This window comes from Anolis carolinensis, chromosome 2, assembly GCF_035594765.1.
Source record: "Anolis carolinensis isolate JA03-04 chromosome 2, rAnoCar3.1.pri, whole genome shotgun sequence".
Classification (NCBI taxonomy): Eukaryota; Metazoa; Chordata; class Lepidosauria; order Squamata; family Dactyloidae; genus Anolis; species Anolis carolinensis.
The window spans coordinates 262,040,218-262,066,689 of record NC_085842.1 but is presented as its reverse complement, the minus strand read 5'-3'; the positions used below and the strand labels follow the sequence as shown (position 1 = coordinate 262,066,689).

The 26,472-nt window shown below is 42.5% G+C and overlaps 1 protein-coding gene across 7 annotated transcripts in view; it reads left to right on the top strand.

The window, feature by feature from the left end:
• csnk1g3 (casein kinase 1 gamma 3) overlaps positions 1–26,472 on the top strand; it is a 91,773-nt gene that overhangs the window by 38,656 nt on the left and 26,645 nt on the right. For all 7 annotated transcript variants that reach the window (XM_062972140.1, XM_062972139.1, XM_008114068.3 and 4 more), the window contains exons 6-7: positions 18,374–18,522; positions 24,395–24,629. In XM_062972140.1, coding sequence (XP_062828210.1) covers positions 18,374–18,522; positions 24,395–24,629 — 384 coding nt within the window. The remainder of the gene's footprint in view (positions 1–18,373; positions 18,523–24,394; positions 24,630–26,472) is intronic.

The window sequence follows — 26,472 nt, the reverse complement described above, 5'->3', positions numbered from 1 at the left end:
ATAGTGCACAAAAGAAAGCCGTTAATGCTTATCAGTGCTCCGTGGTTTATGTAATCACCATCTGAGCCTCAGATTGGTTTTGGGATTTCCTATATCTGCACAGCAAAACCACTTTCTTCAATACTGGTTTAAAACTGACTTAGTGATCAATGTAGAGTCAAATTTGAAATTTAATTTCAGTTATGTGAAATCTCAGCCAGTGTCCTATTCTTTGAAGAGTATTTTTCATAGGAAAAATAGCTGTCAGGGAAAAATTAAATGTTTTCTTCACAATAGCCCATTGCTGAGGTGTTTTGCAATGTAGCAGGACTTCTGTGCTTTAAATGCATATGGATACATTTGAAATGATTTTTCAGCCTTGTAAATAAGTATATATAGTACAAAGAACCAAATCCAGCTTACTTTGATTAGGAAGTTGCTGTTGATAATAAAGGCTTTGTTTGCTGGCTATGGACAAAACTGAATATAAACCTTAAAGGCTATACAGTGTTCCCTCACTACTTTGCGGTTCACTTTTTTGCAGATTCGCTATTTCGCGGTTTTTCAATAAACTCTAAAAGACCCTGAATATAAACCTTAAAGGCTATAAAGCCACAATAAGTGAAAATCTGCAAAGTAGGGACATTATATTTATTCTATGTATGGAGGAGAGCAAACCACAGACCACTTACTACAATGCAGTCTGTACTTTATTTTAGCAGTTAAAATATACAGTACACCAGCAGAGAAGAAGAATGGAAGCTAAATAACCCTTTTTATTTCCAACCCTTCCCTACCCTCCCCCCCCTTTATTTTTCCCTTCCCCCCCTTCCAAAACCCTTTGCACACTGCAAAAACCTGTGAAACAGTGAAAATAGCTCAATAAATGGTGTACATTAATATTTATTGAAAACCCACAAAACAGTGAGGGCATGAAAAGTGAACCGTGAAGTAGCGAGGGAGCACTGTATTATAAATCATAAAAAATTACAATTTACAGCCTAAGAAGGGAGGAAGGAGAAACCAAAGGAAGAGAAAAGGAGCCCAAGCGGCAATGGGAGAAGAAGGAGGAGATTTATCAACACACGATTGGTTGATAAAGACTTAAAATAGTGTATAACTACTAAAATAATGTATAAATATTTAAATAAAGCATCCCTAGTTCACGGATTTTCACTTATTGCGGGTGGTCCTGAAACCTAACCCCAGCGATAAGTGAGGGAACACTGTATATCTGCATCCTGTGTTTAGCATAATGGAAGTCATAGTCACAAGGCAAACTTTTGCAGAAGAACTTAGAATCAGATCTCATCTAAAGGAGATCAATAATTTCTGCAACCTTAAATTCCATAGGAAGATGAAAATGATTGAGAATGATGAAATGAAATTGTCTCACAACTTTGTAAAGTCTGATGATCCTCAATAATCGTATGAAAAGGATAAGCCAAATCCTGAATCTTTCTGCTCTGTTTTGCAGCAGAGGTATTGATTGCCCCTCATTTATATTTAGTTTTGCTTTACAAATCATTTGAAATCTTTTAGTATTGTCTTTGCACTGTCTTTAATTATAACACTGAAACCAGTGAAAATGATAATGAATTGGTTATAATGAGATTTCAAAATATGTCTATGTTTACATAGTAAACAATATGAGCTCACGCTTTGATGATGATGATGATGATGATGATACTTTATTTATATCCCACTACCATCTTCTAGAAGTGACTTTGGGCAGCTTACAGAAGCACATAGTAGTGCAATAAAATATACAAGATACAGTGAAATAATAACCATTTCAATTTACATAAAATATATATATACATAAAGCAGCATATAAAACCCCTAATAATTTAAATAAGATACTTAATAAAACACAGCATTGACTGTGGATTTAAAATAGACTGTATCAAAATTAGTCACATAAAGATGTTTCGTGTAGCTTTTGTTTTATTCATTATAAACTGTTGAAAACTTGAGATAACAACACAGATTGCATAGTAGTTATGAAAATCTCAGAAAACAGTTTGTTTTCCAGATTCCAGTAGATGACATGTTTGAGATGCAACAAGATTCATATTGTTTATTTTTCATATAGAGCAATAAGTAATATGAATGATACATTATGAACAAACTTCTTATAATCTGCTTCTTTGTGGTTTCTGTGACTCACACAAATGGGTGACCTGCGGTGCATCATTTGGAACTTTTTAGACTGCATGGGAAATGAGCATGTAATGATAGTTTGTGCATGAGTAAAATGACACCCACTCAATTCCTCAGTTTCTTTTTTTCATCTGTAGCATTGGCTTTGAAATCATTTCACTCATTGGAGTTTTTCTTCTTATGTCTGAATTTTGGGCTTCCTTTTCTCTTGACAATTGATATCTCCTGTCCTTTAAGCTTTTGGGCATTGTTCTTCAGTTATGACTCAGAATTCAACTGACTGTTCTCTCAGGTCTCATCTTATAAAATAAAACATCTGAAAAGAGGCTTATTTAAGAAGTGTTCTTCTTGTTAGTTAAAATCCTGGAAAAGGACAGCCACTTTAAGTGCTTCTTGTATTTGAAGGAGTGGCACAATGTTCATATTGTCAGTTGTCATCCCTAAGGAACAACTAAAGGCTGTTCAGTGAGAAAAGACTGTTCAGGTCAGTAACTGTGCTGCCAAGGATAGGCTTTTATATTCAACCTTAGTTGGCATTTCTTCTCTGTCTTCTACTTAATCTGCATCCTTAAATTCTGAATTGATACTGAGCACTTCGGATTGGACAATCTGACTTGTGCTGAAGAGATAATTATTAGACTCAATATTGAGACCTTGGACGTCTCAGGAAAGTATGGACCATCCTGTCTTTTTGATCAGACCCTAGTCCTTCTCACACCAAGCAAGCCCTTAGACACCAGCACAACTCTCCCTGGTAAAACTCAGGAGCATACCATCCAGAAGACACCAAAAGAGTTTAGGCTCCTTTCTCCTCCTCCTCAGCCTTCCATTTCACTACAAGTGTAATCTGCCATAGTCTCCAGACCCTGAGTAACACTCACCTCATTGGTGTTGTTGATCCATCCATGTTACAATCAGACAGTTCACACAACTATGATTCAAGATCCTCCTATTCTTGGTCTCATTGCCTATGGTATCGCAAACCTTGTCTTGGGATTAATAAAGTGTTTGCCTATACTGTAGAAATGAAACCTGGTGTGGAAGACCAGATATGGAAAGAGCCAGGGGCTACCACTGCAGGATTGCTTCTCCATGCCATTTTATTTATTATTTACCATATCTCTTTCCCACCCTGAAGGGGACTCAGAGCGGCCTTACAGATAGGCAACAACTCAATGTCATATAAAACAATCAATTAAAAATAAGCAGTTACATTAAAACAGTTTCCTTCTAGGGGCTCTTTCTGCTATCATGAATATACTTAAAATTATTTGAAGCCTCTCTATCATAGTCATGTCATCACCAGACAACCTAAAGTGATTTCCTTATTGGGCCCATAAGGTGCCACACTCCCATTTGGTTTTTTTTTCCAGAATTATATGTAACACGATAACCTGAGCCTTTGAGACCTGATGCATTCTCTAAAACTTCTAACAGTTCTGCCTCAGTCTCCTGAAGCAGTTGTCAGGGATCACGACTTGATCTTGTCAATGGATGATGTCCTATTGTTAGCAGACCAGATGTTTCACAGGACTACAACTCTTAAGTTTGAACTCAATCAATCTAAGCCTTGTATTGTCGAAGGCTTTCATGGCTGGAATCACTGGATTGCTGTGAGTTTTTTCGGCCTGTATGGCCATGTTCCAATAGCATTTTCTCCTGATGTTTTCACCTGCCCCTGTGACAAGCTTCCTCAGAGGTTTGTTCAGAGGTCTGTTTATTTAGAGTGTTCTTACCATACATCAAGGGAACCACTGACCGCATAGGGAAGCTGATGAAGAAACATAATCTACAAACCATCTATAGACCCACCAAGAAAATTCAACAAATGCTACGTTCAGCAAAGGAGAAGTGAGGTCTTCTAACCACTGCTGGAGTCTACCATATACCATGCAGCTGTGGACAAGTCTACATAGGAACCACCAAACGCAGTATTGCCCAAACACTAAATAAGGAACATGAAAGGCACTGCAGACTAACTCAGCCAGAGAAGTCAGCTATAGCAGAGTACTTGATGAACTAACCTTTTTTCTTCGTGTACTCTGTGAATGCACACTAATGGAGAAGCTGCGCCTGCGCAGGTTCCGACGGAAACTCTTCCAAGCTGAAGTTCAAATTTTGGCGGTAACCACGCCCCCCTTCCCAAGGGGCATATAAGGCAGCCCCAGGCGCGCGCTCCCCAGTTCCTTTTTTTCCGCCGCAAGGTTCACTTCGGACTCTTCGCATGTCTACTACTCGCTTCAAGCGTTGCACGCAGTGTGCTGCTAAGATTCCTGACTCGGACGGCCACGCCAAGTGCCTCTTCTGTCTTGGCGAGGCTCATGTGGTCAGTACCTGCCGTTTCTGCCTAGCTCTCACAGCTCAGGCCAGAAAGAACAGAGCCGCTAGGCTTAGAGCGGCACTTTACGAAAAATCTCTCGCGCCAGAACCGACTCCGTCGACGTCGGGTACGTCGTCGTCTTCAGCCTTAAGAGCCATGTCGGCGCCACCAGCTAAGCCTCCGTCAGCTAAAGCCTCCTCGGTCTCGTCCAGGGCGTCCAAGACCTCCAGAGCCGCTAAGCCGGTCAAGCCACCGTGTACGGTGACGACGGCTACCGTATCGACCCGCTCCGGAAAGGTGGGGCCTTCCTCGACGTCGAGCTCTTTGGCTTCGGTGACCTCGATCCGTTCTCGTATCGGCTCCCCTCCGTCCTCCTCTGCTATCAAGATAGCCTTTAAGAGGGCTCACGAGGAGTCTCGTCGAGCGCAATCTGACTCAGCTGTGGTTCCTCCCACACCTGGCAAGTCCTTGAGGGTTGCATCCAAACAACCGCCGACAAAGAAACGGCTGACTCAGCGCTCCTCTTCCTCGGCCTCCTCAAGGAGAGGCCAGCCATCTTCCTCGGCAACCTCCTCGAGAAGATCCTCTCCAATTGTGCCAGCACAGAGGCCTAGAGATGTTTCTCAATCTCCATTGCACCCCCTGTCTGACGGGGAGCTGCAGGACTCACCCCACCACTCTACCCAAACGGTGGTCAGGGTGCCGTTGCCGGAGCCCCTTGCGCCGCCTCACTCGTCGCGCCAACAGCTTTTCCCTCCCACCTCGACACCGGAGCGTGGCAGACAAACGGCTCGCCTGGCTCGAGCAGCTCAGGCCTCAGCCTCCAAGGATCCTCGGCTCCCAACCCTCTCTTCCCGCGAGGCCATGCCTCCTCCCGAGACTGTGCTTTCTTCTCCCCCTCAGTCCCCCCAAGGGGCTGAGGAGGAAGATGTTGATGTTGACCGCCCAGACTCTGTCCTCTCGGCCTCGGTGGTCTCTCTCGGTCTCGACCTCTCTCCTCCCCACGACGCGTATGAGGCGGACCCGCCTTCTCCTACTGACAATATTCGTGCTTTCTCTGATCAAATGGTCAGAATGGCCGACGCCCTGGGTTTGGAGATCAAGCAGACTTCCAAAGCAGTGTCTGATCCAGTTTTCAAAAGGGTGCAGGCCCAAGCTCCGCCGGCCACGTTACTCCCTTTCCTGCCTTATCTGTTGGACGTTATCCAGGCCTCCTGGAAAACCCCTTCCTCCATTCCTCCGACCTCGAAGAGGATCGAGACTTGGTACCGTACCGACGATGATACCTTGGAATGGCTCAAACACCACCCCGACCCCAACTCCCTGGTCGTTAAGGCCTCCCAATCCTCAGGTCGTCAGTCGAACACTCTGGCCGACAGAGAAGGGAAGCGCTTCGACGCCGTGGGTCGAAAACTTTACTCCGGAGCCCTTTTGCTTTGCCGCATGGCGAACTATGGAGCCTGCATGGGTGCCTACCAGCAGATTATCTGGGAGAAGGCACAACCCTTCTTCGCTAAGATGTCGGACGAAGACCGCTCCGTCCTCACTACCCTCCAACAGGAAGCAGACTCGCTTGCTCACCACCAAATACAAATGGCGAAGCATACAGGTGATACTGCGGGCAAGATGATTGCCCACGCGATATCCATCCGCCGCCACGCCTGGCTCAGGTCTTCGGGCCTCTCCTCATCTTCCAGACAGGTCATTGAAGACCTTCCCTTTGACGCGCTCGGACTATTTAACTCCGGTACCGATGACAAACTCAAGTCTAATCATGACTTTAAAATTCTTGCGTCTAAATGTGGCGACCAACCGCAACCTCAGCGCACCCGCTGGTTCCCGCACCGCTCCCGCCGCTTCCCGCCGCAATCTTTCAGACACCACTCTTTCAGGCGGCCTTCGGGCTCGAATAATCAAACCCATCACCAACCTCGTCGGGGACCTCATCCGCAAAAGCAACGCGGTCGAACCACCCCCGCTCCTCCGCAGGCTAACCGGCGTACCTGACGCAACCCCTGCCAAAGCTCCTCGCCCGTTACCGATGCAGAGCCCACGCTGCCTCGACCCTCCGGCGCCTTTGCAGACCGCCTAGCCCCCTTCTACAATCACTGGGACTCTATTACTTCAGATGCATGGGTTCTTCGCATTGTCCAAGACGGCTACGCCTTAGAATTCACGGACCTCCCACCTACAGGTTGCATTCTCCACTCAACTCCTTCCCCAGAGATACTGGCCGAAGTCGAGGCGTTACTAGCCAAGGGCGCCATCCGTCCCTCCCCTCCCGAACTGGACCCTTTAAGTTTCTTCTCCAGATACTTTACAGTCCCGAAGAGAGGAGGCGGGCTACGCCCCATTCTGGACTTAAGGGCCCTCAATATATTCATTCGCCCTTCCAAATTCAGGATGGTCTCTATTGCCTCTATCCTCCCGATGCTGCAGCGGGGAGACTACTTTGCCTCCATAGACTTACGAGACGCCTACTTCCACGTGGCGATACGGGAGACGCACAGACGCTTCCTCTGTTTCAAAGTGCTCGACCAAACCTACCAATTTACCGTTTTACCCTTCGGGCTCGTTACGGCCCCGAGGGTCTTTACCAAGGTCATCGCCGCCGTAGCGGCCCACCTAAGGCTACATGGCATCACGGTCTTTCCTTATCTGGACGACTGGCTTCTCGTCGGGCCCGATCTGGTTCTTCTCGAAAACCACGTTTCCTTCACGCTGCGTCTTCTAAAATCTCTCGGCCTCCAACTCAACTCCGAGAAATCAAATCTCTCCCCGTCAACCCGAATCCGGTTCATCGGGGCCCTCTTCGACTCCGTCACAGAGACTGTTTCACTTCCGTTCGACAGATTCCTAGCTCTCCGCCACCACATCGCCCTTTGTCGATCTGCCCGGAGAGTCAGAGCCCGTGCCATCCAAATCCTTCTGGGCCACATGGCCTCCACGGTTCTCACGACCCCGTTTGCCAGGCTGCGCCTTCGGGTCCTACAAAGGTGGTTTATAGACACTTTCAAGCCGTCCTACCACCACAACTCCAGATACCTGTCGATACCGATGTTCGTCCGCCAGTCCCTCTCCTGGTGGACGTCTCACCAAAACGTGTGCAGGGGCCTCCCATTTCATCCAGCCCCGCCGTCGCTAACCATAACCACGGACTCCTCCACTTACGCTTGGGGAGCCCACATGAACGGTCTAACGGTTCAAGATCTTTGGTCCCCATCAGAGAGGGCCAACCACATAAACTTTCTCGAGCTTCTCGCCATTCTCAAAGCCCTGAAAGCATTCTCCCGCCTCATCCGTCACAAGTCCATTCTCATTCAATCGGACAACCTCGTAGCAGTATTCTACATCAACAAACAGGGCGGTACGGGTTCGAGGAAACTGATGCTCCTCTCCTCCCGTCTCTGGGTTTGGTGCATAGCCCACGATATACAGGTCTCTGCAATCCACCTGCCGGGCGCCCAAAACGGCCTAGCAGATGCCCTCAGCAGGATGACATCTTCCTCCCACGAGTGGAAGCTCGATCCCGAGATCCTCGACGGTCTGTTCCTCCACTGGGGACGCCCTACTCTGGATCTCTTCGCGTCTCCCCACAACGCTCAGCTACCCCGCTACGGGGCGAGACTTCCCCCGAACTCCTTCCCCGGCTGTCTAGGGGATGCCTTTCTGCTGGACTGGTCGGCGGAGATGCTTTATCTTTTTCCACCGATTCCTCTCATACCGAAAGTCCTCGAAAGACTTCTCTCGATCTCGGTCACAGCGATTCTCATAGCTCCGGCCTGGCCCCGCCAACCGTGGTATCCGGCCCTTCTTCATCTCTCCAGAGGAACGTTTCGCCCTCTGCCTCCCTCGCCGCACCTTCTCTCAAGGGAGGACGGCAAAATCCTTCACCCGGACCTCCCCTCCCTTCATCTCACTGCATGGAGGATTCTTACCTAGCCTCCCTTCCGCAGAGCCTGCAAGACGTCCTTCGGGCAGCCCATAAGCCGTCTACTACCAAGGCTTATTCATATAAACTCTCTCGTTTTCACGCTTTTCTTCGATCCCGTAACGTCGACACCTTTCCGACCTCGGTATCGGTGGTCCTCGACTTCCTCATGACTCTCGTCGAGAAGAAACTCTCTCTCGCTTCTATTAAAGCTTATCTCGCAGCTCTTTCCTGGTCTTTTCAACGCCACGGTCAGCCATCTCTCTTTTCTCATCACTTGATCAAAACCTTTCTCCGAGGCTACAATAACATCTGCCCGCCGTCGCTACCACCTACGCCGGGCTGGAATCTCGAACTTGTACTTTCTCAACTCACTTCTGCTCCCTTCGAACCGCTTGCCTCGACCGATCTCCGTCTGCTCTCCTGGAAGTTGGCCTTTCTAGTGGCGATCACGTCGGCACGACGGCCATCCGAGCTTGCTGCTCTCAGGGTCGACGAGCCTTATCTACGCTTTCACCATGACCGCGCTGTTCTTCGCCCGGACATTACCTTTCTCCCTAAGGTGGTGTCAGCTTTCCACCTCAATCAAGACATTGTCCTACCAGCTTTCTTCTCTAACCCCTCCTCTCCTCTAGAACAAAAACTGCACCTTCTCGACGTTCGAAGGGCACTTCTCTTCTACAGGGACCGTACCAAGGACATCCGTAAGACACAAAGACTCTTTGTCGCTTATGCCCAGGACAAGTTGGGTAATCCCATCTCTTCCCAAAGACTGTCCCACTGGATTGCTCAGGCCATTGAGTTGGCCTACGAACTAGCCAAGCGTCCTCCTCCTCCATCCATCCGCCCGAGGTCGACTAGGGGCCTCTCGGCTTCAACCGCCTTCCTTAGGGGTATTCCGCTTGACTCCATATGTAAAGCGGCTATCTGGTCAAACCCTCTTACGTTTGTTTCTCACTACAGGCTGGACAATAAAGCCTTAAAGGACTCGGCCTTTGCAAGATCAGTACTCTCATCTTGCCTCTCCTGACTCTCGAACATTTTTCTCCTTATATTCACCCGCAGGTGACTCTCTATACCTCTCCTTCAAGTTTTCAGCCGGTCGTTTTTTCCCCATACCTACCTCTAGGGATGTGTTCTCCCTGATTGTGTTGAGCAGTTGCTCTATTACCTGGTACCGCCTTATTGATCCAGGCGGATATGATGTGTCTGTCCCTCTCCCCCCTGGGAGAGCGTTTATATGCACTATGCAATTGAATGGTTTTTTTCTACCATGTTTATTGGAAAATTTCTATGTTATGTTTTCCTCTTCTACTATGCTCATGTTTGCATTGCACTGGTCCTTTCGGACAATTGATTGCACTGGTCTCTTGAGACTGTTATCTCATTATGTCCTAATAAATATGTGTTTGGACATTCACTAAATTGTTGAGTTTTGCCTTGTCCCACCATCCGGGACCTTAGCGTGTCAGTCTCCATTAGTGTGCATTCACAGAGTACACGAAGAAAAAGGACAGGTTGCTCACCTGTAACCATGTTTCTTCGAGTGTACTCTGTGAATTCACACAAACCCGCCCTTCCTTCCCCTCTGGCAAACCTCTCCCTTTCTCGTTGCCTTGGCGGCGTAGGAACTGGGGAGCGCGCGCCTGGGGCTGCCTTATATGCCCCTTGGGAAGGGGGGCGTGGTTACCGCCAAAATTTGAACTTCAGCTTGGAAGAGTTTCCGTCGGAACCTGCGCAGGCGCAGCTTCTCCATTAGTGTGAATTCACAGAGTACACTCGAAGAAACATGGTTACAGGTGAGCAACCTGTCCGTACACAGCATATTATTTGAGAACACAGAAATGCTGGACCATTCTGAAAACCATCATGTCAGACTACACTGAGAAGCCATTGAAATCCACAAGCATATGGTCAATTTCAACAGAAAGGAAGAAACCATGAAAATGAACAAAATGTGGTTACCAGTATTAAAAAAACACCAGAATCAAGACAGTAAATAAAGAACACCACTCAAAAACAGGGGAATTCCAGGCAGCAAGCAATCAAGGGCCAGTTAACACTTTCCAAAGAGAGGAGGTGTTAACTGGCCACAACAACCAGGACTATATAGCTGAAAGGCTACTCAATGCTAATCAAGCTTGCTAATTACAACATTCACACTTGCTTCAAACAGACAGGGTTCTTTCCCACCCTGAACTTTCCACAGATATATGTACACTCCATCTGCCTAATTTCCAACAGACCAATGAACAAACTTCTGAGGAAGCTTGCCACTGATGCAGGCAAAACGTCAGGGGAAGATGCTACTGGAACATGGCCATACAGCCCGAAAAAAACTCACAGCAATCCAAGCTAAGCCTTAAGTCTCTGATTTTTCTATAGATGTATCTAAAATCGGGTCCCAGTACCAGCTTTGATACCGCTGTTGCTTTTTCTTCTTTAAGCTGCTAGGAAGTTGTGGTTTATGCTATTCTCAAAGTCAACACTTCACTCCAGTGGATAAGGAGGACAAGAAATTGGATGTGATGTCATGAAAGTTTTATTATTCTGCAGTACTTTTCTTTAGATTGCGATATGTAGCTTGCATGAAAGTTTATCAATAGTGCCTATGGGAAAAGATTTCATCCTACTTGGATAGGTTTCTAGATGATGTTAGAAGCATAGCTATGATCTTACAATCAGAGCCACAATAGCTGGCAGCTTAGCAGATCAATACAGCTTGACATGCGCTAACTCTAGTGTCCAGGCTTTGGCAGGTGCCATTGCTTTACGTTGTCATGCCTGGCTTTGTTCTTCTGGCCTCTCTCACTAAGCAAGGTTTTTTGTCTCATTCCGTAGGGGTACTTTTAGAGTCTTGTGTCCCAAATGACAGGAATGCTATACTCTAGAGCAGTGGTTCTCAACCTGTGGGTTCCCAGGTGTTTGGGCCTACAACTCTCAGAAATCCCAGCCAGTTTATCAGCTCTGATGCTCTAGAGGTGTCTGTATGTTTAACCCTTTCTGAGGCTTGCTGAGACATGCTTGCTTCAGTTTCCTCTAGAAGGGTTTGTATAGACTGCTGGGGAGTGTTTGCTTCAACTGAAAGTAGGGCAGACTGCTGGGAGCTGCTGGCCTTCATCTCCTCTGCTGGCCCTTCTAGCAACACTGTGTCATGGCTATCCAAGCTGGCCATGACACTATGTATATTTTTTATAAAGTTTCCCCTCACAGTGGTTAAAATCAGAAAGGGCAGGACCTGGTACATTTTAGTCATCCCTTGGTTGTTGAGACAATTTTGGTTTGCCACCCTTTCCTACCTGTCTCACAGAGCATTCCATCATCACCTATTTCATCTTCACCACTTCACCATACACAAAGGCAAGGTGACTCACCCAGACCTGAAGACTCTCAAACTAACTGTGCAGTGAATATTCTCTGATTTCATCATCTGCATTGGTTAGATGAATTATTGACACTGCATCTGCCACTTAGCACATGTATACTTATAAATGCCACAAATGCCTCCACTTTCTGTCATTGCATGATTTCTCCCTTGGTCATTTGCCAGTTCCTCACTCCTGGACTTCCTGTTGTCTTTGGTAGAGAAGGATCATTCTGTCTTTTTTGTAAGATGCTATCTTCCAGCACTTTTATGAAATTTGTAAAACAAGGGGGCTGTTTATCAGCACCCTATGGTAAAGAGATTCAAGAAAGGTTATAAGAATCTACATCTACTGGTCTCTTACTCTGCTGCCCCATGGAGTGTTTGAATTTGTGTGACTTCAGGCTTACTTGAAATGTGGCCTTTTTGATAGCCATTACATCAACCAGTAGGGCAAGAGAACTGTCTTCTCTCAGATTTGAGACTCTACTTCAGTTTGAGAAGAAAAAAGGTGGTCCTTCAGCCTGATATATTCCTGCCCAAGATTGTTTCTGCTTCCAACCTTAACCAGGACATTGTGTTACCTTCTTTGATGCCAAACCCTGTTTCTGACCTGGAACATTCCCTCCATTCTCTTATATGTCAGTCCCATTTTATGTGAACTAGACAGCCGCTTTCCACCATACATTTCATTTATTATTCAAATTCCAAGAAACGTTCATTAGTTTCACCACAATTTTTTTCTTAGTAGGTTTCTGCTACTATTCAGCTGCATCCTTTTACCCCTCTGCAGAGTCATTTGACCAATGTGAGGACTATCTTGATGACATTTCTTGAGTGTTTCACCTGACAATTGTAAGGTGGCCGTTTGGTCTCCGCCTTTAATTTTTATTCAGCATTATAGAATTGATGTAAGGTCAAGAACTGAGGCTGCATTTGGCAGAGCCAATCTTTTTCTTGTGTTACATGATACTCCCTCCTCCATGGTAAATATTTTATAATCTGCCATTTGTGTGAGTCACAGAGACCCCCAAATAAGGAGGAAGAGGAGGAGGAGAGCTGTTGTTTACATGTAACAGTGGTTCTTTGAGTGATCATATGTCAACTCACAAACTCAGTCTGTCCTCCACTCATGGTGTTCTGCTCTCCTCAATTCCTTGGCTGCTGCTATGGCAGCCAGGGAACTGAAGAATTGAGCCGGAATAACATTAGTCATGCACACTGAGTGGGGATGAATCTAGTGCCAAAATGCTCATTTTTCAGTTTTAGAAGGTTCCAAGTAATGCACTGTGCATCCAGTTTTTCCTTTTGCATAGATAATGGTTGCATCAGATTTTTGTTGTCATAGATTGCTTAATAATTGTTAAATTATTAAACAGCTGTTTCATAAAAACAGTTGTATTTTTCACTGTATGGAAGATGATACTCGGTTCATAGTTCTGTGAGCAATATGAATGGACATTCAGTTTGACAGCAGCACAAATGTACATAGAAACTTATATTGGACATACTTTTCTCTGAAAAGCAGAGTGTACTTTGATTGATGTTATTAATTTTCTACTCATGTTAGGTAGATGGATCTTAGTTATGTAAGTGGCCATTTCTTATAATACAAAAAGTATTTCAGTTAAGTATAACTTAAATCTGGTAATTTAGCTATTGAGAAAAATATACTAGGATTTTTTTCTTATACATTCTGGATGGTCTAGGAAATTTGTCATTCTTTCTCAGATTTGTTAATCCTGGTTGTAATCCACTTTTTTTGACATTCATGGGGGAATCCTGTAAGTGAACCCCAACAGATCTGAAGGGTCCACTGTACTTTACTACAATCTAAAGTACAGGAGAAAATATGAATAGAGTGTTAAAAACAAATAAATCTGTAATGAAGCCCCAGAGTGAAATTCAAGATCTTGATATATATTTATTTTGTACTAGTAGCTGCTGTGGCATGTTTGCTTGTCTGCATAGCATTCAGTGAGGAGTTTCATTGTTTTCTGAATATCAGATAACTATCTGGTTCTAACTTAATTCTCTATGGACAACAGAGAAATCAAGGTTTTCTCTGCGCAGTAGGTAGTTATGGTAGGGAATTGTTTTTTTTTGGATAAAATAGCAAGATAAAACCCATCTGTCTACTCCAAGAAGTTGAACTGAAAATGCTGTTTTACTTCTCAATTGTTCTGAGTATCCTGAATCAAAGTTTTTAAACCATCACTAGCAGGATATGCCCCCCCCCAAAAAAAAATCTCTAGTGTTTGGATTAGTATTTCTACATGTCTGGGGACTCTTCCTTGAATTTAGAAGATTTGAGGCCAATTTTGCTCATTTTGCTAATGAATGCATTTGCTTTGCAGACAGTTGAGTAAGTGACCATTATTAGTTAAATATATATTCTTACATATTGGAAAGGTATGAATGGTACATTTTGGACAGAATATTTGTACCCCAGCTGTCACGAGTCAGACGCCAGCCAGTAAGGCAAATTTAGTTTATTTAGTAATAACTCAAAAAAGCTCAACAAAAGGTCCTGGGAGCTTGCAACACTTTAACTTCAGTGTGATTAAACAGTCTGAAACAAAGAAACCCCAAAAATGCAAACCGGAGTATAATCTGGATTATCTGGAGATATAATCCGGATTAAAACTAGGTTGCTTAAATTCAGCTCAAAATTGCAGCACAGGGTCAAAATAGCAAAACAAACACAGGACAAAGCGCCCCGAAGTTCCAAAATGTTCTGAAACCCAAAATATAAAGAAAAGGTCCCAAAATTGAAAGGAAGTCCAAACCGGGCTAGAGTCAACCACTGAAAGCAGTGTAAACAAACTAAAGCTGAAAAACCCTGAGACAAAAGTGAAGAGTCAGAAGCCGGACCAGTGGTCAAAGGAACGGAACGTAGTCACAGTAGTCGTAAGCCGGTCCGGAGTCAGGACAGGAGAGAAACGTCAGGGTCGGAGACAAAGCCAACGGTCAGCACAGGGAGCAACCACGGGGACGGGAATGAAGCCAAGCCAAATTCGGGAGCAAAGAAATACACCAGGTCGTAGTTCAGTCCAGGGTCCAAGGAATGAAGTCGTCACAGTACGATCCACGTCACGGGGTAACACAAAGAGCCAAAACGACGGAGGCGAGCGACAGCTAATGCAAAATAGTAATAACAATGCAGTCCAAAGAGAAAACCCACACAGTTCCAGCCCTCCGTCATAGAATAACCCCGATCAAACTTACATCGGTTGCAAAATCCCAAACCAGTCTTCGGAGTCACATACATGAAACCCAATGGCGCCCAACAACACCTTGCCACACGCAAAGAACAATGGCCAAAACCCCCCAATTTATTTAGGTTTCCTTGGGCGTCCAAACAACCAACGCCTTAGGATCAGGCGTCCCAAGTTCCTCATCAGAGCCAGAATCGCCCTGCCCACGCCCAACCCTTCCCACACCTGCGGAATTGCCCTCATTCCTCCAGGCAGACCATGTGGGGTCTGCTTCTGAAGAACCCCAAGCTTCTCCTGCGTCCCCAGCATCCATGGGCCCAGTTTCCTCCCCAAGATACTCCGGAGCCCGTGCCCAGTCTATGCCAACTCCTTCCACCACCACCGGGTCCTCAACAGTCATTTCCATCTCAGGATCCCCTTCCAAATCCCCAAATGAATCCTCATCTGAGGATTCCTCAAGTATCTCCCTGACCCTTTTCCTGTGTAAGTCTTCCAACGAGCCCTCCTCGCGAGGAGTCTTCCTTCCCCTCGTGATCCTACCATTGTCACTAACAGCCTCGGAAGACTCATTCACAACACCAGCACTATTGAAATTCTTAGAAAGGAGGGTACTCAGGGGTTCCACTTTGAGAGGTATAATCTTCTTGCCTTCCCTCCTTGTGTATCCTTCCTCTTCAACCCTCAGTAAGTAATAGAGTGAGATTCCTGGTGGATTTATAATATTCATGGAATACCAAAATACTTACCTGCACTCTTAAATAATTGATAGCCTTAACTTTTTATTATTTCTCTTATGTACTGCTTCTGTACAAGATATCTTTCCAAGTACAAAATGTATTTTATAAATTGTCCTGGAAACTTTTTGAACATTTCTCCATTACTAGCACCATAGTTCTTTTGCTGTAATGGAGATATAGGATAATGCTTCTCAAAATGGGTTGGAATATGCTCAGAGAAGATCATACAAACAAGACTGCTTTTAAAATTTTCATAGTTTTTTTTCTTTTGTGAGACCAACAGTAAAATATTAGTGTACTATGGGATGTTAAAAAACCAAAAAGATTATAAGACACCATCGATTGTAAGATATACACTCATTTCAGTACTACCAACAGAAAAAATCCCCCCTCTCTCTCTCACACACACACACTCTCAAAACACCCACTGTAAACTAACTCTATCTTGTTGTAGAGTAGAAAAGGTAGAGCTAGCTTACAGTGGGTGTTGATAAACTAAGTAAATTTATAATTGGGTTTCAGTTTAGAATGTCTGAGAAAACCTTTCTGCATCTCTTTATTTAAATGATTTTCCGTATTGTAGATTATGTTCTCTAGATACTTTGTGTTCTGATTGATGGCAGAGTGGGGTCCAGTCTCTCAATGTGTCTGCAAGGAATATTTAGACAGTGATGTTTGTCTCTCATAATGCAGAGAGATGTGAATTTATTTACAATAACTGTTCTATTGACATTGTCGAGAATTTTTCTGTTGGGAAAAATAGTAATGGCACCAACAAAATGTATTTATTCATTTATTTAATGTATTTATTTTATATTGTCCATTGGGTTACTCTACTCTTCAGAGCAACTGGTTCAGCCCTAACCTGAGAGATGCTCTAAAAATGGCACTTCGGTTGAAGCTATGTGTTAATAAATGTGGGTTGGATTGACTGATGAAATGCACTGGGAATTACTTACTGTTCCATAAGTAAAGCTCTTCAGGTTTAGAAATAGGCATACTTTTGATTTTATTGTAGTAAACAGAAGATCATCAAGTATTCTAAATAAGGACACTTGCACAAAATGCTGGAAAATCTAGTATTGGTAAATTTCTTAGTACAGTAGAGTCTCACTTATCCAATGCTCACTTATCCAACGTTCTGGATTATCCAACGCATTTTTGTAGTCAATGTTTTCGATGCATTGTGATATTTTGGTGCTAAATTCGTAAATACGGTAATTACTACATAGCATTATTTCGTATTGAACTACTTTTTCTGTCAAATTTGTTGTATAACATGATGTTTTGGTGCTTAATTTGTAAAATCATAACTTAATTTGATGTTTAATAGGCTTTTCCTTAATCTCTCCTTATTATCCAACATATTCACTTATCCAACGTTCTGCTGGCCTGTTTATGTTGGATAAGTGAGACTCTACTGTATTACAAATGGACATAATCGGTATCCATGTGGATTGGTAGATGCCAGATAAATGTAGTTTTTGGTTGCATGAGTGTTACCTAACTGATACTATACTGATACTATATCATACCATAAACTCTGTATTGACTTGATATTAATATTGCCTTACTGTAATTAAAAGATTGACTTTCTAAGCCAAAGAGCTGGCGTTGTCTGTAGACGCCTCCAAGGCCATGTGGCCTTAATGTAAATCTGCATACAGAAAGTTCTGTGTAATATTTATTTTTAAAATGTGAATTGACAATAACATGATTAATTGGTAGAGTTCTACTATTTGCATAATATTAACTTTTAATTGCCCATAGTATGATTCCATGTTGAGCATTTAAAATTCAGGCCCCTCTACATCTCAAATTTGCTTCCCTCATCTTTGTCATTTATGAGGGTTTGAGAAATGGACTGGAGTGAGATGGCTAGAAGAAGGGAAAAAGGAGTATTTGCAAGCGAGAAATGAGGTATTGCACCAAGACACGAATGAGAGAGTTGGATTGAAGTAAGAGATGGGAGTGTTTGCAAACAATTGAATTTTAAACTGGGGCAGGATTCAATGAAGGAGAAGGAGTGAGAGGAAGGATTTGCACAACATTTAACAGTTGCAGCAAGCCAAGGCTTGTCTGTGCCAAGGAGTAACTTGTTTAAAGTATTGGGAGGGGGCATCTCTCCACTTTTCAGGAAGTGAAGCTCCAGAGGCTTGTGAGGCTATACTTTGCCCACTTCTGCCATAAATACTTACATTCACATTTTTCAGTGTTAAGTTGCTATGTGTGTTTATTTAGCAGTTAAAATTTATTCATTGAAATGTGTGAGAAAGTAAATACAGCTAGCAGTAATATTTTTTGAGATCTGCAGCAAACACTATTTCCCCCATAAGTCATGTTTTAGAGTGCTTTTTTCTATAATATGGATTTCTTAAGGAACACAGCAATATGCTATAGCATAACTTACTATATGCTTTTAAGTTTTTAAAGGGTATTCTATTACAACATCTCAAGGATGACCCAAGCTTCCTAGGAAGCATTCTTTGCTGAATCTGTATTTTGCTTTGTTTTACCTAGAGGGAAGTGATATCAAGTAGTTTAAACCTGTCTATTGAATCTGTTTTCAAACTATTATCCGTTTTATGTGTGACCCCCCCCCCCCAAGAGTTGAACATAATCCAGGCATGTTAAAATGAATGATACCTTTTATTTTGACAGATGGAATACCTCAGGTTTACTATTTTGGCCCTTGTGGCAAATATAATGCCATGGTGCTGGAACTACTGGGACCTAGTTTGGAAGACTTATTTGACTTGTGTGATAGGACTTTTTCTCTGAAAACTGTTCTTATGATAGCCATACAGTTGGTAAGTATACCCTCTCCTAAATTGTCTTCTCTACAACACTTGCAGAATATTATTTGAACAAATGTAGAATCAAAGAGTGTGCCACGTGTTCTCTTACAATTTATTACAGTTGTTCTCTGCTATATTTTTCTGCAGCTTATGTTTATAAATTGAGAGCCAGTGCGATATGTAGTGGTTTGAGTGTTAAACCTGAACTGTGGTGACCAGTGTTCAGATTTCCTCTGGGCCTCAGAAACCTACTGGATAGCCCTGGGCAAGTCACAGTCTCTCAGCCTCAGAGGAAAGCAAAGGCATACACAATCAAACAAATCTTACCAAGAAAACTCTGTGGTTATCTTAGGATTGCCATAAGTTAGAAATGACTTGAAAGCACATAGAACGGACACATTTCGAAATTATTGAAGATCATTTGGATCCAGAGGTTCCATGAGCTGAAATTATACCTCTTCTTGCTTTGTGATGTACAGATATGGGTTCTCTGCACCTGCCTGTGCATTATTCAGACACTTTTAGTGCTCTTACATGTGTTTTGGCGTTAACCCCACCCACTGCCCAGATAGCATATTAGCGTAGTTCTCACCCAAAGCCTTCGGTTCCTTTTTATCAGCTACTGCAGCAGGGTCCATTAAGTGCCTCCTGAACTATTTTTTCATGGACTGTTGTAGGTTTGATGATATACTATACTGTCTTTGTTTTTTTACTTTCTTCTCAGAATTTTGGCTGTTTTCAATTTTTTCATGACTGGATGTGGTCTGTATATTGATGTTTCTTTCAATTTTCCCCTAATGTTTTGATTTTCCTCCACTGGAGCTTTATCATTTTATGGCCTCTTCTATGTTTCCTGTGGGGAAAAGATCCCTGAAATGTCTAGGAGAGGACCATAACGTGTCAGTCTGTGATCATTGTGCCAGTCTTTCACTCAGACATGTTACAATCGTGTTTTGCATCTTAAAGCTCTGACATCTTAAAGCTCTGACATCTGACAAGCTCTGAAATTTTCTGACATTATAGTAGAGCAGTGGTTCTCAATCCTTTCATCACCATGGACCCCCTTTTAAATATGTTTTGGGGTAGTCAACCCCAAGACTTAATTCAAGATTTAAGGGACTAGGCTGCATGAAACTAAGATTTTGTTCCCTTTCCAGCCTGCTTTCATTTGTTCACTTGTTTGTTCAGATTTAACTGCAACAAATCATAACATTTTTTCAATCCTTCGAGGACCCCCTGCAATGACATCGCGGATCCTCAGGGGCCCCAGATTGGGAACCATTGCAGTAGAGGGTAGGGCGTTCCACATGCCTTCTGTCTCTCTGAAGTCCAGCTGACATCAATCTTGTTCAGAACAGGCAACTTTAAGCTTTTCCATTCAGGATGTCCTGAAATACTCCCTTTGTGGTTGAGTGTTCCTTCAACCTCGGGGAAGTATTTTAAACCTGCACTGGAAGCTGCTTGTCCTGGATGCCAATAAAAAGAAAAAGAAGGAGAGAACTGAAGACCTGCCTTCTGATGTCCCATCTCTCCCAACTGAGTAGTGTTCTCTGCATGAGGTTATTGCTGAGGTTCCCAACAGCCTTCAGTTTTAGTGGCTTCTTCACTAGTTGGATCTCCTACATGTGTAGTGTTATCCTCCCCTTCAGATGCTATGATCATGGATTCCGCCCCCCCCCCTCCCGTTTGCATGTTGTAAACCTCCAACTGTTCTGCAGTATCCTCAAGGTACCTAGGAAAGCCTCTTCTTCTGGTTCCTCCTTTTCCCAAATTACTGGCTGCTGAGAAAATGACCCTACTGGGGGGAAAAACCTGTACTTTGATGTAGATGTAGACTTTAGTCGTCCTCAACTTCTTAGTCCAACTCTTCTTCTTTGTCCTCCTTTTCAGCCATGGCTACTTGGTCTCATACTCCTTGCTAAGGTTAGTACTGAACAAAGCCATTAATACTATGAGCATACTTAATATGACAGAAATGATACCTGTCTTTGAGGTTATCAGTGCCCTTCTCAGTACACCCATTCTGATCTGTCACCCTCTCAAGGCTCTTTGGGGCTACTTTTAATCTCAGTTGTATATGTCAACACTGGCTAGCCTCATCATATGTCATATTCACCATATCCATCCCAATGCCCAGGGCCCCTTTGCTTTTGATAGCTACTTCCTCTTTAGACCCTTTAGTTCCACCTGCATCATTTGCCCCTGCTGTTCATTGTATCTATTGCAGTTTAGTAGTTGCAATCCTTTGAGCCAGCTGCTTCCTCTAGCAATCTTCCATCCTATTTTGCCCTTAACGCATTGTCTTTGACTTCAGAGAATGTCTCGGATTCATTCACTACCTCTCACATGAAGCCAATTACAGTCTGCCCATTCACTTTTATTATGAAGAATTTCATTACTGAAGATGTTAGATCCTTTATGGACTAGATGTTTTACATGGCATGCCCCATCGATCTCCAGTTTCAACACTCAGAGCTTGAGACTCAAGATCCTGTCTGTCACTGGATTCATTAAGGCCCATTTCCTGCTTCTCTTTCACAGTTGTCTTATCTTGTGTAGGTTGCCAAAATTTTTGGTATTCTTCAGTACCCTGAACCTTGAAGAAGATTGAGTAACTGTACAAGATATTTGAGACGATTACCGAATGGCTTGCACAACATCCCTGTTGATGCTGCACATGCAAAAACATCGCAAAATGCACTCCACGCTGATAAAGAGAGCAAGATATTAGATGCCCTGAGAGGGAACGAAGTCAATTCTTACCGTGCCAATTACATTGCCTTATCAGCAGTTTTTTATGGGAAAATGTCTTCCATTTCTTGAACAGTCTTCCAGATGAGGACAGGAGAATTGCTGTTAAGTTCCAAACAGAAGCACTCTACCTGATCTCACAGTGAACTATGACCACCTGTTATCTAGTGAATTGTAGCTGAAAGATCACTGCTGCAGCTGTTTTTCTTTGTCACTATGCCTGGCTGAGAATCAGTTTTCTCTCAACAAGCGCATTCCGCCTTCCTTTTGATGATATTGGCATCTTCAATTTTTACATGAATACACAAAATGAAATCAATTGCCTAGAAATTGGGGTTTTAACTTCAACCTGAACAGTTCAGATCTGGTTTTGACAGGTTGACCTCTGGACTCAATATGCCTAGAGTCCTACTTACAGTTGTCAGCAAAAACAAAACCGTCTTTTTTCTGCTGTTTATTGGAAGACTTCATCCACTAAATAAGTACTACTTAGTTTAGGAAACATTTCCCAATTTGGATCGATGTTATCTTTGACTTTCTTCAGGATGATTATTTAGCAACTATCCCACCACCATTCCCACTTCCATTATGACAACAGGTACAGTGAATTATATCATGTGTGGGCTGCCATCACCTCAGATTTGTGAATTCTCGATATCATGAAGAAGGGTTACACTATAGTGTTCTGCAGAACTTCACCTACAGACATTTTATGTGTCACTCTTTAAGCTACACTAAGAGGTGAGGTTAAGAAGGTACTCATGAAAGGGTCCAGTCAGTCACGTGGAGTTCTTTTCCTGCTACGTCATCATCACCATTTTTGATCTCAGAATGTGAGCTCCTATATTCTACCCAGATACTTCCAGATGGTGACTCTTGGAACTATCCTTCATCTGTCAGTCTCAACTCTGGACTTAAAGTATGCTTGTTTTCATATTGTCATTGCTCCCTCTTGCAGGAAGTTTTTATGCTTCACTGTAGGGCAAAAGGCACATCATTGCTATACCCTACCCTTCAGATTATGCATGGCCCTGTGTGCATTCACTGTTCATGACAGTGGTCATTTTCTATTTCAGCAACAGGGTAATGCCCTGTTTCCTTATATCGATTATTGGCTTTTGGCTGCTCACATCCAAGAACACTTTTTCCTGAACATTCACACAGTACTTTGAGTTCCTAACAGCCTTGATCTCAGCAAACGAGAATTGTAGGAGCCCTCTGGATTCTCAGTCCCATCCTGCCTTCGTTTTGAACCACAGGTTTTATATACATTGCCTATACACCAGGAGAAATCTCCCTTAGGACATTCAGGTCTTCTTGGACTTCATGGCTTAGTCAACTGCAGTGACACCTTATTTGAGACTTTGGATTCAGACCTTGTAGATGTGGTTCATTGTAATCCTCAACCCCCTCATTGACTCTCAAAGAAGGATGTTAACAATTCCTTGAAGTGTGTAGTGGTCCATTTATTGGTGCCTGGACCAGTGGAATGTGCAAGCAGGAATGCTATCTCTTCCTTGTTAGTGTTCTTTAGTGGTGGCTATCAGTGCATCCCTTGGAAAGCTCATTCAGAAGGGGTGACAGTCAAGTGCCGTTGTCTGTAGGTTTAGCAAGTCTGCACAAAAATGCACTCAAGACGATGGTTGTCTTCAAGGCCTTCAGGTCATTCAAGAGAATGCTGACAAGCAGGGTTGTTCAGGTAGTGTCAGACAACATAACAGTGATTTATGACCTGAACAAGCAAAGAGGCACAAACTCAGATATACTGTTGCACCTTATGCTTCTGTGATGGAATTGGTGAATTCTGTGGAAGATTTGAACCTCAGGACTTCACCTTCCCTTAAGCAGAGACTGAATTTGGGAGTATTGTGCTTTTCTCCTTTGTGGCATAATACTTCCCCTTTTTATGATTAGTAGTTTGCTAGTCTCCCATTTGTGTGAGCCACAGAAAACACAAAGAAGGAGCATAGGCTGCATACAAACAATGGTTTTTCAAATGGTCATCTGTGAATTTATACAACCCCACCCACCATCCCTTCAATGTGTCCTGCTTCTCCTTTGATACCTGCTGCTACTTCAGTGTACATAGGGTTTTGGCAAAAACCATATTAGTGTCTTCGTTGTTTTGTTAATGGTGGGGGTTACTGCCAAAATGGTTATGCAAGGGCTCTAAAAGTTTCCAGATGATGCACTGCGCAGGTCCAAAAATGCATTTGTGTGAGTTCCGATAGCCACTCAAAAACTACTGTTACAAGTATGCAAACTTTTCAGTGATTGCCCATGTCAGTTGAAAATGCATTCTAGAGAACTGGAGGTTTCTCAAATCAGGGTTGAAGGTGTTGGGGGGGGGGGGGGGATCAGCTGAATCAGCTCTACTTTGAAATAATCCCTTTTATTTGTAGGAAAGCAACTTGGGATTTAAGCCAAAATATCAATAAACTTATAATTAAGTCAAAAGCTGTGTAAGATAGAAAACTTTGTGAAATTTATGACTGCCTATCCATGGAAATATGCAATCAACCATTTAAGCAACTAACCCTACCCTCCCTTTGCTGCCTATTAGAAGCCCTTTCTGGCTGTAACACTCCTGAAGCATTTTCAGTTTTTTGGCTGTTGCATTCTGCTACCAGTACCCATTGGTTAAGCAATGTAGGTACAGATTTGCAGAATATTCACAAGTCTATTTATTATTCAACAGTAACTTAATGTATAAGGCAAGGCTGCAGTTTGGAGGTAAGCAGATTGAATTCTTACCACATGTACATAATTTTAGGTTCAAAATGCACAAGGCATTTACTTAGTTTTTTCTTCTTCTATCAGATGAGAATTAAGCATGCCAATTTTTCCTTAGATATTTTAAAGCTGAACAGTGGCTTCTCAATATGAAACATATTCATTTTAATAGAGACATTAAAAATTTTTTTATGTTGTTGGATCCACTAGGCATGTAATACTCCCTACTTTATATCTTCAACTAAAGTAAGATTTAATAAGATGAAAGTCTCCATTTTTAACTTGCCTGAGGAGGAATTTGTTTCTTCAGGACCAATAAGATATAGCAATGGTTACTTTTATTTGTTCTGCCATTATAGGTCTGGTTTTAAAAAAACACTTTTTTCGTTTCATTTAATAGATTTCTCGAATGGAATATGTTCATTCAAAGAACTTAATATACAGAGATGTAAAGCCCGAAAACTTCTTAATAGGACGACCAGGAAACAAAACTCAACAAATTATTCATATAATAGATTTTGGTTTGGCAAAAGAATATATAGACCCAGAGACAAAGAAGCACATACCATACCGAGAACACAAAAGCCTTACAGGAACTGCTAGATATATGAGTATAAATACACATTTAGGAAAAGGTATGTATTGCTTTTTAGAACACAAGCTCAGCAGCTTCACTAGATTTGCATGAACAGTTTTTGGATATCAGTAATTGTATTTGTAAATTTTCATTTTTATTGGAAACATTGGTTTCTCAGATATTATGTGTTCATTTTATGGAATTATTACATTTTGAGTTTCAAAGTACTCATCCCAGTGAGTGCTCAGCTTTGCAAGACTTGTAACTTTGAAACCTTTTATAAATGATTGCTCATTGTTATTTCATTTTGAGATATTACATAGTAAAGTTTAATACAATGATCTCTTAATGATGCAGAGATTGGCACCAGTAACTAGCCCAAATCAGTTCTACTACTGCTAGTGGACTTGTTGTCTTTCATATTGCTGTGTCAGTGCTTCCATTTTTCAGATAATAGGGTGTATGGAACAGTAATGAGATCCTGGTATGTCCTCGTTCTGCCAGCTTGGCCAGCATTATTTAGAATTCAGAGAGTTGGTACAAAATGTCTAAAGCTATAAGCTATTGTACAGAAGAGTAATCTGGGATTTCCAAATGAAGCATGTTTTTTGTTAACCGTCTTGGAACTTGTTGAAGAGCACAAAAAACCCCAAATAAAATTGATACCAATTGCTACTTTAAGATGTGATTGAGAAGAGATATCTAGAAATGATATATAGATAAGGTAGAAACTAAAGGGCACAAGTGAACAGGTGGTATGCTTTCAGTATAACTGATGCGCCAGAGAGCTGACATGCACGTCCATGCTTTATGCACTCTTTAAATGTTATGCTGAATTGGGGTTGATGGACATGGGTCATCTTTTCAAATTATCTTTAGATGTGAAAAATGTATGCAATCTGAAAGAAAATATTGATAATAAAAGTCACCTTGTTTGCTTGTCTCACTGTTGTGTCTTTTTTTCTTTTCCCCAATTTCTGTGGCAAAGAAAAAAAAAAGATCCTAAAGAATAGGATCATTGATTTATTTGTCACTATATTTAGTATAGTGGGTGGTGGTTAATTGTACCATCATTATGTATTATGATTGTACATTATATATTTTTATTTATCATATGTTCTACTTTTAGTGTCAGGTCTCAAAAGGGTTCACAACACTTATAAGCATAAAGTAGATATGCCCTAAACCTCGCAGTTAAAAGGAAAATAGTAGAAAAAATAATTAGCTCACACAAGAACTAGCATCTGAAATCCCCACCCCCACCTCAAGGTAGTGATCTTTTCATGAGGGATGAGACAGTTCAGCTGGAATGGAGGTTCACTGTCTGTTGTTATCTTTGCCTGACTTTGCCAACTTCCCATCCCATGTCCTTGAGATTCTTCCATTCTTTCCCAACTTTCCTTAGATAGAGTATGCATTAACTCTTGGCTTATCTCTCTCTCTACTATACCAGTTGACAGCAAAAGATGTCAGACTTGTCACAAATGAGGTTGTTGTTATTATTATTATTATTATTATTATTATTATTATTATTATTATTATTAAAAACCACAGTCTGGTAAACGTTTGGACTCCAGAACACTCAGCAAACTAGGATGCTGCAGCTGATATCTAAAATTTAAGTATGTATGTTAAGCAAGGTGGACCTCTTTGAAATGTATTCTAGAGGTGATATTCCATCATTGCTTGCCTTAATACTTTTTCTCATACTTCTTCTATCTGTTTTCCTGGGCAGGAAATTGAATAATGCCACAGAGAATAACAAATAGTGTACTGTACATCTAGAACATTTAAAAACCTGTGTTTTTAAAAAACAGGTTTAAGAATGGTATAGTCCTCCAGAGGTTGTGACATTGTACCTGCTAGCATTCCTCATGATTGGCTGTGCTATATACGGCTGC